The following is a 17,003-nucleotide window of genomic DNA, read 5'->3' on the forward strand; positions in this document are numbered from 1 at the left end:
TGAGTTTGAAACACAGCAGTATGTATCACTACTAGTGGCTATCAGAGCAGAAACTGGCAAAAAGTCCGAGCAGAATCTAATCTTCAGCTAGCAAAAGCTGGAGTCTTCCCCCTTATCTGTATCAGCTTTGTTTCCAAAGAATCCTCCCATCCAAGCACATTCCATGTCTTTTTTTGAAAAGGTCGTAGTGTGAAATCTAATTTTTCTATCACAGGTTGTATATAGTCTATTTTTACAGTGACCTTTTCTCATCCAAAATTGCCACTTCATATAATATGCACTGTTAGTTGTCTCGGCTAGGGACTAGTAAGGGCGAGATCAATCAGTATCTTCAACCTAAACTTTTGTTTTCTTCCCCTAGAGATTAATGTATCTCTAGGAACTTGTATCAGGCTTGAGAGATCAGAACAGAAACGGCAAGAAATTACAATTTAAAACCGCAACAATGTGTGCTGCCTGTTTGTTTGTTTTGGTCAACAGATCTGCTAACCCTTTTGATTTGCACACACCATTCACCTTGTGTATATCCTCTCCCAGGAACTTACCTCAAAAAACGTATCAATATATTCTGAGACAATGTGCTCAGACTTTGGTTTGTTTTGGCAGTAGACTATGTACATGTGCAACCTTCTCTCCTAGAAGAACAAAGATACAGAAAGATACATCATGATCATAAAGAGAAAAACATGCCAGATTAAAATGGAGTACTATTTTAAGAAGCACAGCTGTTCAAAGTATCAACTTAAAAAGGTCCTTTTCAGAAAAAGAAGGAGCTATGTATGCCAAAATTCAATCTGAAAACATATTTATTTGGGAATATTATGATGATTTAAAAAAGGCAACAGAAGTAAAAAAATTGCCACAGTTACCATGTGTGTCTATTACCTACTCCAAAATCTTTTTTATTTTGCTAGGATTTGTTTGCCATTGGCTTTGCTGCTCAGAGACTTACGGGGTACTGACCAGCAAAGACAAATGGAAAGCAAAAAATAGGAAGAAGTAAGATGAAGACTGAAAAGGACACAGAACAGATTCAGAGAAGGATCTGAAGTGTCATGTTGTAGCTGATGGGGTTTTGCTAGACGATGTTGTAATAGCATTGCTGCTTGCCTTTCCGTCTGGAGTTCTAAGTGTGTCTTTCAAAGACAACTCAGTTACATATACATCAGGAGAAAGTAAAACAGCAATTAGAGACAGGGAGTTACTTCCTTCAGGTTTCCCATTTGACCAGTGCCACAGTTCTCCCTTCTCTCCATGCCTTTTAAAAAAAAAAATCCCTCAGAAATGAAACAGCTCATTCCTCATCATTAGTCCAGGAATTAGGTCTGTCTTCCAGTGTTACTGTTCCAATAATGTTCAGTTCTGTGCTCTTTTGCTGCCCTGGTATGGACTTCAAACACAGACTGCAGGGAAAATCTGAAACCCATTAAATCTGCTTTAATCCAGTCTGGTTTCAGTCACTGCACACTTGTGCAAATGATCATATTTAGCAGACAAGTTTCTCTTCTACTGTCCTGCATGATTTGGAGTACCTTGAGACCTTGTCTCAAACAGATATTAAATTGTATTTCTACACAAAAGACACCAAAATGAACCCTTAGTGGCAGTCTGTTGTGTTCTGAATTTTGGTATCTAGTTTCTAGATAGCTAGTTAATCTGATTTAGTCTTGAAGTGTCATAATATCCACCTGCAGCACATGGTCATTCCTTTTAATAAATAAATGAAAAGTGAAAAAACAGACTTGTATAAAGGGTACTGTGTTCGTCTAAAATTAAATATCATTGATTTCTGGTGGTCTCAATTCCTTCCCCAAGTAAAGAGGGACGAATCTCAACCATTACTGTGATTCTCAGAATGGGAAAGAATGCAAAACTAGAATGCACTGGAACTGGAAAGAAGAATTAGCCTCTTTCCTATTTTGTTTCCTGTCTTCCGTGGTACTGTATGAATACTTGGGATTAGAAGGCAGGTGTCATATGAAATGACAATTCCCTTGCACAGAACTGGAACTGAATTGAGAAAAGGCACCCTCATTCATACTTCCTCTCCAGAGGAAGATAGTAGGGGCAAAACCTGGAGCATTTACTTAGTCTATTTAAACGCTTTTATAACCTATCTCTCCAGGTCTTACAGTGAAGAATATTTTATATGTTTTTGTAACTATGTTGTACCATAGATAAATCCTTAATAGTAAAAAATGTTGGTCAGTAGCAGCAATAGGGGTTTGCCAACATTTACACTTACATGCTTAACAAACAGGGATCCCAGTTTTTCTGGATCTTCAAGGCACTTCTCCAACTCTCCTAAAAAGAAGCTGAACATAAACTGAATGAGTACTTTTTTTCTGATAGCACACACTATAGCAACAGATGACTGCAAGGAGAGTGCTCTTACTGCAAGATCCACTTTGTGTCTTGTATCAGCAGCTTTGGATACTAATGTGTGTCCAAAATGACAGTGTTAATAATGTAGTATTTTAATACAGATTTCTAAAAAGACATTAAATCCACACCAAGTTGAAAAAAACCTGGTGTTTTTTCATAATTTTTTTTTATTTTATATATTGTTTGAAACTTTTCTCCTCCTCACTCTGAATGAGCTGCTCATATTGCTATGCTAACCCTCAACAAATCCTTTAGACTGCGTTCACAGAGAAAACATTTTGAAAATACTCAGTGTCTAAACTTCTGTACATAATACTATCCATACTACAGATTATCAGTTGAAGCACTTGCTATATATAAGCATCCTTGTTTAAAGCAAATCTTCATACCAACATTTATAAGCTGAATCTACAGTATCTGCAACTGAAGTACAAGACCAACTGTATTTACATTGTACCTGAATATTTGAGGAAGAAAAATATTTTTAAAGTCAGACTAGTATTATTTAGCTATAACTTTTCAGCAGATGGTTTTCAAGTTAATACATACTCTCTGTGCCAGTCATAAATCTGGTGAATGTTTCCAAATACAATCTTGTCTTTCCCTTTCATGTCATCAGGTACACCATCTTCCTTCATAAGTGCCATATATCCCTGCAACAGTCCAAGAAAATTTGTGAAAATTTTAACTTAAAAAAAATTGTCTTTTAATCCCCCTTCTCTCAGAAGCCCTGAAAATTGCCCATGACAAGAGCTTGCTTGGGACACAAGAACAAGCCAAAAAAACTGCTCTGTAACATAAAGCATAGGCAGAAAATAACACAAATCAGCTTGAGGTTGTCTACGTAACAGTGCCCAGTGCTAGAAAGATGAATTCACTCTCGCTAATTTAGCCTGTGTGAACTCGCTCAAAGCAGTATGTCTAGTATGTGAAAAGTCCGCAGGAGGGAAACTCAATGCAAGCATTCACATTTTCAGTTTCTTTCTGTGTTTTGTTTCAACAGGCTACACAGCTGGTCGGTATCACATTTTGGGGAAAAAATAATTTTAAAAATATATAAAGAGAGCAAAACCATCATACCTCAACTACGTAGCCCAGATCTCGTACGTAATCTCTCTCTGTCTCCACTAATTCCTGTAAGACATAGCTACAATGGAAAGAAAACAGTGAACAGAAATTTCATTTAAAAAAAAACCCCAGGTTCTTAAGGAGGATTAATGGCATAAATCTTTCCACACATTTGTAGTCACATATGTCTGGTAATCAAAGCTGAAACAGAAGAATTAATGCACATTCTTTCGAAGCAAGATGCTGCTTTGACTTTGGGACTGGAGCAGGCTTACTTCTGTTTATCTAATGTCAGATGTTTTCTTACATGTCATTAAAATTAAACATTTAACTACTGTTTAAAATAAAATGCTATTATGTCTCTAGTCTGAGACTCTTAAATATATGAACTGTTAGTTCTACCCACAGATTTAAGTAATTTTGGAACCAGGCATGCTTTTGTTCTACCATGGTAACAGTTTCCTATTAAATAAAGTAAGAGCATGGTGGACCAGAACAAGGGGAATTACCAGTTTTTCGAAGTCCAGTCACTCTCTAAACATTGAAGATCAGCACCTTCCTGCATAACTGAGGCTGACGTGTGACAAAAGTCAAACACAGGTATAACTAAAATTAAAAATCTCTGGAATTGAAACTACGACTGTTGAGGAAAATTGTTTTCTTTGCATAACGTGACTGCATGCTTTACACCTCACACAAGTCCTCCTCCCCTCAGATTAACAGTTTCAGCTGCTAGTTCCAAATGGTAGTTTTAAAAACATTTCCTTTATCTCTTCAATACATTGTCAAAAAGGGATTGAAAATGTGGCCTTACTGTCGTCTTTTTAAGGAGCTGGATTTCCTTTCTTCCATCTCATCTATGGGTGATGAGGAAGAGAGAAGGGAGTTATCTGAAGGGTTGAAGGATGGACTGCTGCTGTCACCTTGATCTACCAACAAGGAACTTGGACGGTCCTCCAGGGCCTGAAAGGTGTTCAAGACAAGACAGAAATGATTTATTTCCCCTTTATTCACAAGATCCATTTACATTGCAGCTGTATATGGGAACCTATGGGAGATCAATTATTGTAATGTATCATGGCAAAGGTGGTCTCAAGCTCCCAAGAAACTAGCCAACAATATGGCTTTCCAAGAGAGATAACCTAACCTTAGAGAAGCACATTTGACATATGTCAGTCTTTCCTTCACGGGAAAAGAAAGGAGTTCAGTTGGTTTAAGCAGCAAGAGATAAAAATCAGACTATCCTGCTCAGGATGTAAGTACTTCTATGGTGGAAGCTATACAGATGTGTGCTTATTGCTGGGGGTTAAATTATATTTGTCATACTTCAGTTCTGGCATATGCAAGTTACTTTCAATAATAAATAGGACATCTTTAAAGAACATCTTTGTATCTTAGCTTTTTAAAATTACAACAGAAGTGGCAATCTTCATCAGACTTTTTGTTTATCATATTCACTAGCCAAAATACTGACACACTGAAGAAAATCACGACTTCTACAGTCAGTGTTGCTTTTGAGCTTCATGACAGTTAAGATCCTAGGAAAGAGTCCCTAACTCTTCTGGCAGATACACTGTCTCCCTTGCATGGACTCCACAGGCTTCTGCTTGTATAAAAGATGGAGAAACCATGGGAGAAATAATATGACCAAGCTTCTATGAAGCTATTTATTGGACTTCTTTAACTCAAGCCCATAATCTTGGAACAAGCTACAGTTATGTATCACATTTTCCTTGCCTGTGATACAGCCTTTAATGCAAGACACATTTGCTTCATCAGGGTGGGGTTAAGCTGAAATCTCTTTTTCCTTCCTTACAAATAGTAAAAACCCAATAATGATAGGACTCATCCAAAAACCAGGGGAAGCTGACCCTTGGCTAAAATTGTGAAATGAGAACATCTCCACCAGGGAGGGTCTATACGGATGGATCATTAAGTTATATCCACTGTTAGGCTGCCTGAAAGACACGTGGACTACAGAACTTTCAATTTACAGAAGACTGTGTTGAATCTTCCAATAGATTTACTTTTTATTCACCTTTCTGGTACAAGAAAAGTAGAAAGCAAAATTAATACTCTGCAAGATTGCAGTAATTACTTCCTGCAGTAATGCAAGTGAAGTGTAAATCCTTCTGAATGAGGAAATATATCAATTAAAATTTCTCATTCTGAAATTCGAAGCTGCTTAAGTTTATGACAAGCCTGAGAAATAGCAACTTCTGGTAACATAGGGCTGCCATGCTTCAATGGTCTATAGTTTTCACAGCAGCACTTCTACTGAGCCCAACAGGGTCTATGTTGCAAAAGCCAGAATGAAAGGATTTGATGAAATCACAGAATTTCTGAGGGACTTCTTGAGACCATATAGTCCAATCTACCAGCTCAAACAGGGTCAGCTAGGGCTTTTCCAAGTTTAGGTCAATCTGAGTCTTGAATATGAAGGACTGCCCTCCTGGAATTATCCCTACACCCCATTCTTTGTCAATGAACATCTTCAGAAACAAAGAAATGTTAAAACATAGAACCTTTAAAAAGCTGACACAAAGTCCTCCTACTTAATTTGCTAGAAAACACTAAAAAGCAGGAAAGGAGGCATTAACATGTAAAATCATCCTTTTTCTCTTTTACTTATTTATTCATTACCATGTTGCCCAAAAAGAGCAGCTAGACAGCATAAATGTTTCTGTGGGAGGTTTACCTACTTTACTGTTGAACCTTACAAGATTTGATACAAACTTTGTTTCTGGGATTCTTCTCATAAAGGTCTATCAGGCTAAGACCCTGGATCTTTGCATTCATTTTGCTAATAGGACACTTTATTTTTACTAATAAGGCACACATTTTCTGCCATCTCCTCTCCCTATTATTTACTGCTTTTTGCCTCTCCACGTGGCCATTTACCTGTTCAGTAAAGTGCTCTTACTAAAGAGAGTGTACAAAAACAACCTGCACACCAACCCAGAAAGTGACTTTTGAAACAGGCATCAAGTTTTACAAGACAAATGCATGTAGCTTTTCTTTGAATAGCAAGTCAGGACTTGAAAACTGAACTTCTTTAAACATCCACATTTGCCAGTCAGCCTCACCATTTTACTTTTGACGAGCTCTTCAATTGCACTGACTAGTTCTGCAGCACTGGGTGTCTCAGAGCTGGTTGGCCGCACCAATAATCGAGAAGATGTCTGTGCAATGACACAAAGGAAGGAGAATCCCAGAGTTAGCCTGGTACTTGCTCAAGGATCAAAAGACTTCCTTCACTTCTCTGTCAGACAAACGTACCCGACAATAACTGTCAGTATAATAAAACACTAAGATCATCCCCTTCCAACTTGGACAATTGGAATTGCGAATTTTTAAGTAACCCCACAAAATTTAAATGCTGGGATGAAAAAAAATCCTGTTCCTACGTGCAATACAAGTCAAGGAAATATCCTTCATCTTGCTAATCATGACAGTGCCTGAGAAATAGCTACAGAAACCACCTGAGCTGACTTAATGGACAACATACAGTTTGCTAACGCATTTTATTGCTGGTTAAACAAAGCAACAACTCCAAAACAGTAGCAGGAACCAAGACAACTTGAAATAAAGGAGGAAGCATCATTAAACTAAGAAAAAAAGATACCAGTAACTCAGGGGCATTTACTTTTCTAAAGGAGCTGGGGTATATTGCCCAGATTCAGAGGGGAAATTGAGCTCACCATTCCTTGTGCCATCCATTTTCCCCAATGGTATGTGTAGAGCACAGAAGATCTCTGGCCTCATAAGCTATAAAATGCCAGTTTATAGATAGAACTGAAGGTAAAAGGTATTCACAATGAAGGATTCTGGGAGGGGGCCATTAAGTTCAGCCTCAGTAATTTGCAAACAGAGTTGTTTGCATATTACATTTATCATTAAATAACTGGAAGGTGGAAACAGGGTGTAATATGAACTTTACTTCATATTACGAACAGCACAGTGAACATCATGTAGTACAGAGTAAGCTGTCCTATAAATGTTTCCAACAAACTGGATAAAGAAATGGCACATAAATGACTTAACACAAGAGGTTCTGCTCAAGTCAAGCATGGGTATAACAAGGCTCCCCATAAGTCAATAGAAAAGAGAATATACAGATTCTAGGTAGTTTGCCTTGTATTTGCCTTATTTGGAAAGGAAAACAGGGGCGGGGTAAGCAAAGGAAATACACACAACTTTAAACGGAAAGATGCGGGAACTGAGCCAAAGCAGAGACAGAACACAAGTCAACATAATGCTGCATCAGAGTTTACAAAAAGAGAAAACAAAAAGCAAAAATAATTAGTTTCATATTAACATAACTATATTGAAACTTTAATACTGCTTCTCCAAAAATTAAATGCAAACAACTTGTAAACTACCATCAAATGCAAATCCATGAAGTGTGCAATGATTCTACTGAATGGAAAAATGCATACTGTGCAGATGTGCTCTAAGGGGAGAAAACAGTTATGTTATTTAGTGATATCAGACAAATCAGCATGGCCTAGCACATGCTCTGGTCAAGGTCCCTTCTCTCTGTGGGAGTATACGGGGTGTGATTGCTGGTAAAACTTCAGAACTGTTTGTTTTTTAGTTCATGTGGATTTATCACATATTATCTGAAAAAGATTAAGTCTGCCTGCTGATCTTCCAGATGATGTACTCTGGGAGCAGAATACACCTCTTGCCCAGAGTACAAGGAAAGGTGGAGGGAGCTACCGAGTACACATAGGTGTGAAATGCTGCTGGAGCCCAATGTTGGCTGCCTAGGGAGGGAGGGAGAAACCCAGCAAGCAGGGAGTTTCCAGCTGAGTGTAGCCCAGGAGCCCCGGAGAGGAAGAAATGCTAGCATTGGGACACAGTCAAAAGCCAAGCCTCTGAGGTCACAAAAAGGAGGAGACACTCCTCAGGATCCAGAGGAGCTGAGCAACCCAAGAAACCACTGAGCGTGGCAGGAATATGAAGGAGAACTCCACCCAGAAGGCAGACAATTGGGAATTTTTGTTTGCGATTCTTTCATTAATCAGTAACTCCATCAACAGAGCCAAATGACTTCTGCTGGGTAAAACTTTGCTCTGGCTTCTCACTTCTGCTTTCCAATAAAGCATTTGCTTTAGGTACTGAAACTGATGGTATGCCTTAGTGTGTGGACTTCAGGGAAGCGCACACAACCTCCCAGGCTGCCACAGGAGGGGACATTTTGCGTCCCACCATGCAGGTCAGACACTGCACAAGAATAACGCTCCTCCAAAGCATAACAATTTATGTTTTGAGAAATTATGGTGTAATATTAACTGTAAAAAAATGTAATTTCTTAGAAGTCTTCTCTAAAATGCAATTTAAGCTACTTTAGAAACTGTCCCAACATGTTTTTACTGAAGTGGGTCCACGTTAACCTCTGAAGAAGCGGAAATAAAATTTACTGGGGTTTGAAAGCTACTCAAACCCTCTTACCTTACTGTGTTATGGGCCTGACTTTGCACTAGAAAGACAGAAAGGAATGGATATTTAACTTACAAGTATATCCCTTCATGCAAATGTTCTTTCTGTCTAAAAATAACTATATAAGCAAAAGCCATTTTTATCTCAAGAACTCTTTATAAGGTTTTCATATTTTTTTTAATATCACTGAAGGGACATGCAAATATGGTAGCTTATCAGTATGAACTTTAACATCTTTTCACCAACATTATTTTTGTTCTATTTCTAAATCTCAATCTGAGATCATTATTTTCTAGCAATGAAATATTCTGTCTGGTCTAAAGGCAAATTACAAAATGGCAAAATTATAAAATGCCTATTTTTTCCCTGCTTCATTTTAAGAATATTTCCCAACATATTAACTTCCCCAACTCACATATACAACTCTTTCAATTCAGAAAACAGGTAGGAATTATATATAGAGAGAGCATGGAAGCAAGCCATTTTGATCCTGCAACTGATAGCATCAGGGATGATTGGTGAGATTCCCCACTGAGAGGCAGTGGGATAAAAGGAGGAAAAAAAAGTCAGCAAGACCAGCCAAAGGTATCAATAACATCTGCATAACTCAGAACAGTGAGTAACCACCCACAAAACTCACTAACAGTGTTCATGCTGTAGATGATAAAGGCTAAAGATAGTAAGCAGCAAGATGAGAAATAAACTTTGTATGCAAGTATTTGCTGCCCAAGTCTACACTATTTCTACTCTACAACCTTCTGTTTCCAGACTCAACAGTTGTCCCCTAACTGATTGATCCAGGTTGAAAAGTAACACAAACCCTCTCAATGTATAAACATCACTATGTTTGTGAAAACCAGGTAATATGCAAGTGAGATCTCCTTCATGCAGTTACTATCTGCATCCAGAATTTCATTATTGATGCAAAATGTTTACCTTCAATTTTCATGAGCCTTTGTTCATTAAAAAAAAACAAGAACAAAATATGTGGATTGCTACCCTTATTTGGCTATTAACTTCTTAGTATACCTGTAGAGGCACAGAAGTAAAAAGAAGAAGGAAAGAAAAAAAAGCTGCACTGCCATACAGAAACACCTTAGATTTTATGTGAACAGCTCTTTCTGCTAAGGCATGTACCCAGATTTTTTTTTTTTCCCCTGAACTGGGGGGGTGAATTATTCAAAATAGGGGGTTTGATGAACAGTCTACAAAAATTATGTACAACTTGTTAGTTTCTCCAGATAAACTTTACTTGCACATAGCATTTTAATCTAAATACACAACGGTATGATTATAAAGCAATTAAATGCTAATCACTAAATTTGGCATCTGTTAAACAGATGTAAACAGGCCCGCAAACACAGAAATATGCCCATTTCCACACTTGAAGCGCTAGCAGAAAAATTCAGAGATGCATTTAATTTGCAGTCATGCCATGGGAATTCCTTTTAATGTTATCTCAAGTGGCATAGTGATTGCTTCTGTCTACCATAAATCTGTATTACATACATTACAGAGACTTAGAAAAAGAAGCAAGATTTGTGAAACAGAGGTTACGTCAATATGTGAAGCCTTCCCCACTTCCTCTTCCTACCTTGTCATCCTGTGAGTCGGGCTGGAGAAGACTGTGTTGCTGAATAGCCATTGGAGGAGGAAGCGGTACAGCATCTGCTCCCTCTTCACCTTCCTCCTCTCCACAGCTCTGCATGCCTGAAGAGGATGACTTGGAGAGAGTGCCACTGCTCAGCCCCTCATTTCGACCTCTCTGTAAACAAAATCAAGACATTCAAGCTCTGTCACCTCCTCGGCAGCATGAAACTTGTTCCACACAGGCTCATCTTAAACAAGTCTGTTCTGTAGGTCACCTCTCTCCCAACAAGTCAAGATGATCCTACAAGCTCAGTGCAGTTCCTCAACAGAGAAGGGAAAAAAAGCAGATGCTAAAGATAATGTTTTCAGTGTTTGGTAAGAACAGATGGATTGAGATACTGGGAACAAGACATTCAGCTTGACATTTAATACAGGAAAGTGATACCAAAGCCATGCTTGCTTTCCAGGTTTGGTTCTGGCAAAAGCCACGTTCTGCTAGCATAAGAACTCGAGAACTTTCTATCTGAAGCATCAACTCTCATAGCAAGACTTATAAAGGATATAAAAAAACCCCGTATAACAACAATGAATTATTTTGTCAATTATGCTTTCTGCCCCCTCCCCTTTCAAGTAGTGAGAACAGATTGCTTGTACAATTTTTACAGTTCTGTCAAAAGATGGTCCTTCCAATTATGCAGGGAACTATGATTTTAATTAGTCAAAGTTTAATGTAACTAATCTTGCAGGATAATTTAACTGTCTTTAAAGGAAGACAGCAGAGATGGTTACTGTTTTTTCCTGGTTTTCCCTTTAAGGCACCGGTCTTAGGTTCTCCCCCACTCACAGAACTGCAGAATAACAGGTACTTCCCAAAACAATGCTACAGCTGCCTCACAGAGGGTTTCTTTCTACAGCCTGATATTCAAGAACAGAGGCCAGTATTCCTTCATGAAATCATGGAACTGTCAGAGGTGGAAGGGACCTCTAGAGATCACCTGGTCCTGCTAAAGCAGGATTGCCTAGAGCACATTACTCTCAAACCACATCTCCCAATTCAGCACATTGCCAACTCTCTAGTCTTTTTTCCCTTACATTTGCTGCATAACTTCACTGATGTTCCAAGCTTGCAGCAAAATACATAGGAAGCAAGCACGAAAAATATACTAAACAATTAATTGGGCATCTGAGACCACTTTTCTGTATTGTAACTACCCAAACCACTAGTCAGATTCCAGCCTGGTAAAAAGGAGTAACGGCATACCAGGCAAGTGGCTGTACCCCCTAAAGCAGCAATATGCCATTCATTTCAGCCTGAACCATAGGTTTGTAACAGAAGAAAATTCAGCTTTGTCTATACCTAACAGGAGGCAGGATTTGCTCATACACGAGTTGCAGGCTTAGAAGGATGGGGACGTGTTTGTGTGAGGAAGAGACGCCTTCAGTAGATGTCCTTGGTGGCAAAATCTGGAAGAGCTCACAAAATCTGGAAGAGCTCACAATTTTCCTTCTCTCCAGTGAAAACTGCCATTTTTATTATTTGACCAATGGTAAATATCTTTTGATTTGACCTGCCATTCATTTTTCTGTGCTTTAACTCTTGCTCAAGGTGTAAACACAGCTTTAACCAGTTTAAGCAGCTATCTCTACCTTTTCTCTAATCCATCAACAAGAAAAGGAAAGGAAATACCAAATGACCTGATTATTCTCAGAACATGAAGCACCTTTACTCACAGTGCTGTGTTCCTGAGTGGGATAACAGAACAAAGCCAAATAACTTTTTACTCTCTTCTACAACTCTTTTTCAACTAGAGATCCTCCTACACAGAGCTTTCCTCATGCTGTCAATGTAGATGGGCACAAATTGCCTGACACAGTACTTATGCAGAGCATAGCAGTCATCAAAAATGAGGACATGACACATGTCACTTTGCTGAATTGCTGGACAGTCAACTGAGGAGACAACCTGCACCTGACAACATTTGGTTTTTTGAAAAACATAAAAACAAGTCTCAGGAAGCTGCGCTGAATCAGAGAATCACAGAATAGTTGGGTTGGAAGAGACCTTTAAAGGGCATCTAGTTCAACCCCTCTGCAAAGACCAGAAACAGCTTCAACTAGATCAGGTTGCTCAGAGCCCCATCCAACCTGACTTTGAAAGCTTCCAGGGGATAGGGCTTCTACCATCTCCCTGGGCAACCTGCTGCAGTGTCTTAACACCTCCATAACGAAAAAAATCTTCCCTATATCTAGTCTAAACCTCCCTTCTTTTTGTTTAAAGCCATTACCCCTTGTCCTCTCACTACAAGCCCTTGTAAAAAGTCCCTCCCCAGCTTTCCTGTAGGGCCCCTTCAGGTACTGGAAGGCTGCTACAAGATCTCCCTGAAGCCTTCTCTTCTCCAGGCTTAACAACCCCAACTCTTTCAGCCTGTCTTCACAGGAAAGGTGCTCCAGCCCTCTGATAATTTTTATGGCCCTTTTCTGGACTTGCTCCAACAGGTCCATGTTTTTCTTGTGCTAAGAAATGCTTACCTCTTCAACAGTTTCATCTTGTGGTGTTGCTGCACTATCATCAGAGTCCTTCTGAGAGCCTGCATCAGCACTTTTGCGAACCTCTCTACTCTTCTTATGCTTGTGGGCCAGCTTTTTGACATGCCCATCTGCTTTTCCACTGCTAAGACGCCTCACAGGACTGGTAAGCCATTTTCTCAAAGTATTGCCAGGGCGCTTGGGGCCTGGGGAGCTCTGTGCACCAATCATGTGGGGCTGAAGTGATGTTACTGAAGCAGGAGGACTGGCATCGTTGCTGGAGACCGAAAGGGAGTCTGAAAAAAAGAACAAGAGGAGCATCTTAAAGCTGAAACACTGATAAGCGTGAAGCAAGGCAAATGACACAGGTGATGATGGATATCAGATTAGATTTTTGGACAGATTGGTCAGATTATTTTGAAGTAACGTGGTCTTTGATGACACTGCAACTATCAGTCTTCATGCTGCATGTGGCCACCCACACACAAGCACCTTTTATACACTTGTAACACACAAGCTTCATAAAGTCGCTCCTACCTCAATTGTAATTTGTAGCTACCACTGCTGATACTTATGTGACAGTGGAGTATACTTTCCATATATTATCTACCTTTATGGAATTATGTTTGTTTTATCTCTTAATGCATACTGGTTTGAGCAGGGACATGTAGAGTAAAAATTATTTTTCAAACACCAAATTTTTATTACACATGTTCCAGTTACCTTCATTGTTTATTTGTTTTCCCTACCCTTGGAAAAGAAGGAAGAAGAACCCAGAGAACAGCTAAGTGTCTGTCTTTTGCATAAATCTTTTTCAGTCTTGGGTGTGGTTCTGTTTTTTAAAAAGGCAGAAAACAAAGACATAAAAAAGCGAATTTGCTCAAATCTCAGGATCAGCAGTATTTCTCAGCATGGCACTGCCTCAAGTTCTGTAATCAAACAAAGAATATACATTTCTCTAGCCATAGTTACATGTGCATGTCATGATTTTAACCTAGAAGGCAGCTAAATACCACACAGACATTCATCCACTCTCCTCTGCCCCCCAGAGAATGGAGAAGAAAATCGGAAAGGTAAAGAGACTTGTGGGTTGAGATAAAAACAATCTAATAATTGAAATAAAAGATTAATCTTAATAACATTAATCGAATATACAAATAAGTGATGCACAATGCAACTGCCCACCACCCACTGACAAATGCCCATCCCTAGCTAGTAATCCCAGAGGAGAGAGACTCTGGAACTGCAATCCAGGAGAGAGGGAGTGCTTCCCAGCCAACCCTCATATATACTGAGTGTGATGTCACATGATATGGAATATTCCATTGGCCAGTTTGGATCCTTCCCAGCTTCTTGTGCACCTGTACGCTAACAAAGCACAGGAAGTTGAAAAGTCCCCAATTCCTTAGCAACAACTAAAAACATGATTACATTGTCAACATTCCCCTCACACCAAATCCCTTACCAAATCCAAAACATAGTGCTATTCTAGCTACTAAGAAGAAAATTAGTTCTATTCCATCCAAAACCAGGACAGTGCGTGGGGTCAGTCCTACTTCCCCATTGAGTCTCCTGTCACTTGAACTGGATCATATGCTTACGATAAACACTGGTTAGTCACTGTAAGGCTACATTTCTTTTTTCTCCATGCAGTACAAAGCTTTTTACCAGCAGCAGTTCTCTTTTCCTAAAAACCTAAGGTGTTTTTTGTTGTTGTTGTTGTTTTTCTTTTTCTTTTTGTTTTTTTTGGGACTCATGTTGTAACACCAGTCCTATGAATATTATGTACTACCAGTGTATTAAGCAAGACTGTCCCAGGTTGTCAAATTCAGTTTTTTTAACTCCTCTGTGTGCACTTTTGTAGACACACAGTTTATATAAGGATGATATAAATAATGTTTTGTTGAATGTTTCTACTGCTGGGAATTAAATGCAGTGTTGGGTTCCTTCTTGAAGCTTGACACAGATGTTCTGGCAGCTTCTCTGTAAGAGGTGTATTGCCCGTCTGACCAGAAGTAGTTCGAATTTTGTAGAACAATGTGGTCATACTGATGTAGCAAAGCAATACACTTCACTGTAAACACCCAAATGCCTTGGATCTCCACACAAGCATGTGAGCCTGCCCTGTTTCCATGGAGTATTATGAGCAAATTACGGCTTTGAACTGAGATGGGGAAAGAGATATAAAATATGAGTATAATAAGTTAGGCCTTTTTGTTTTTCCTTCACTGTTCAAGTTGTTCCAAAAAGGGCATGCTTTCCTTGGAATCCAAAACTGTGATCTATTGGGCTGTTTGTAAAGACTTTAATCTGTTCTAATAAAATCCAAGTGACATGTGACCATTAAGATACATCAGCTCTGAGCCTAGTAACTCCTGTAACTTACACTGCATGAAAACATACATAATAATTGCTCTTAACCACCACTTTAGTCATGTTTCCATAAAGCAAAAGATAAGCACACTTTATAAAGCATATTTTCAGTCCAACAAGCTAGTTGCTAACACTTTAAAGCAACTCACCCAGAATCAGGATTCATCTACAAAAGCATCTTCTAGCCTCAGCTGTGCTTCACAAGTCACAAGTAAGGTGACTTCCTGTGATGCCATTAACCTGCTTTCAAGGCTCTAAGTAATGGGTATTGCCAAAAAGCAGATGCCAAGTTACACAAGTCAGCTTTGTCTCTAGATCTTGGGATAACAGTGGTACACAATTACCACATTATTTTCTTATTGAAGCAGGAAACATAAGGAAGAAATTAATTACCTATAACAATGGTTTTCAACTTGCAATATGAGTAGCTCTGTTGTCGATTACAACTTAAGGGTCAACTTAGGCACATGCCTAAGAAAAACAAGCCTACTAGCCCTCAGTATCCACATCACAACAGATTTTTTCCTTTATTTAAAAACAACCAAAGTGGCCTACTTATTAAAAAAATTCCAAAGAAAACTTCCAACCATCTGCAAGCTCTCCACAGGAATCCAAACAACCTCCTATTAAACTTCTGTAAGAAGTTAGTTTGACTTCTCTTTCACCAAACTCAACTTTACCTTTACTGAATCATGCATTTTTAATTTTTATCAAATAGTTTGCTTCACAAATTATAGCAAACATTAGCTGATGAGTACATCAACAACCTTCTGGCACTCTGCACGTGGAACACAGACAAGGAGAAAACAGTACTGGTGTTCTTGTAAACACAAACTAAATGCTTTGTTTTCAAGACTCCCAAGCTTGAAGATGTTATAATAACTCGGCCAAGTTCTGTTTTCATTTGTATATATTTTTGTCACAATAATGGTTCATACAAGTTCCTTCCATACAAATAAAATAGAGCATATTCACTTGTTTATATAAATAAAAAGCAATTAAGCCTTTGCAGAAGTTCACCATGTACTGTTTTGTATTTTTGTATCTGTTGCATTTCATTCCTTTGCAATTACTCCTCTTCTAGCAAAGGGGCAGTCATTGGTGCAGTAGTTGATTGTGTAAGATTTACTTTTTTATAAATATGCTTATCCCTAAGAGTGCAATACACCTGCAGTTAACAAACCCTTTTTTCTTTTCATAAAACCTGTGCTTCCCCATTCAACTCTCACCCATCCTTTTGACAATCAACACTTACCAACAACCAAATTTCTGGTAAAACTGAATAGTACAATGCAGAGGCCTTGAAACTGTGGGAGATGAATATTTTTTGTCTGACTGCACTTTTGCTGTACCACTCCTTCTCTTAGCCCAAGTCAGCCAAGAGTTTGTGGGCAGGAGGAGGGAAGAGAGCAGGAAGAAATAAGTACACTCTGCTCAAGTGGAGAGGATCTAAGAGACAAAACAATGTTAAGCCAGACATGTTTCGCAGCACATACTTTAGCCATATCCTCCCACACAGCATTAGTTTTCATTTGGCGTGCAGAACGTAACTGATTTTCATCTTCTCTTCTGCATGATTTAATATGAAGTACTAACTGGAGTATTATTAGGACTTC

At 38.8% G+C, this 17,003-nt stretch overlaps 1 protein-coding gene across 5 annotated transcripts in view; it reads right to left on the minus strand.

Annotated features, from left to right (window-relative positions):
* Positions 1-17,003, minus strand: part of TRIO (trio Rho guanine nucleotide exchange factor) — a 250,398-nt gene that overhangs the window by 20,401 nt on the left and 212,994 nt on the right. For 4 of the 5 annotated variants that reach the window (XM_051612787.1, XM_051612790.1, XM_051612789.1 and 1 more), the window contains exons 35-42: positions 13,018-13,310; positions 10,493-10,663; positions 6,540-6,635; positions 4,268-4,416; positions 3,466-3,532; positions 2,935-3,038; positions 2,246-2,315; positions 546-635 (exon numbers count right to left, since the gene is read on the minus strand). In XM_051612787.1, the coding sequence (XP_051468747.1) occupies positions 546-635; positions 2,246-2,315; positions 2,935-3,038; positions 3,466-3,532; positions 4,268-4,416; positions 6,540-6,635; positions 10,493-10,663; positions 13,018-13,310 (1,040 nt within the window). The remainder of the gene's footprint in view (positions 1-545; positions 636-2,245; positions 2,316-2,934; positions 3,039-3,465; positions 3,533-4,267; positions 4,417-6,539; positions 6,636-10,492; positions 10,664-13,017; positions 13,311-17,003) is intronic. The other variant, XM_051612788.1, reaches the window with a different exon arrangement.

The sequence above is a fragment of the Apus apus genome, chromosome 2 (assembly GCF_020740795.1).
Source record: "Apus apus isolate bApuApu2 chromosome 2, bApuApu2.pri.cur, whole genome shotgun sequence".
Classification (NCBI taxonomy): domain Eukaryota; kingdom Metazoa; phylum Chordata; class Aves; order Apodiformes; family Apodidae; genus Apus; species Apus apus.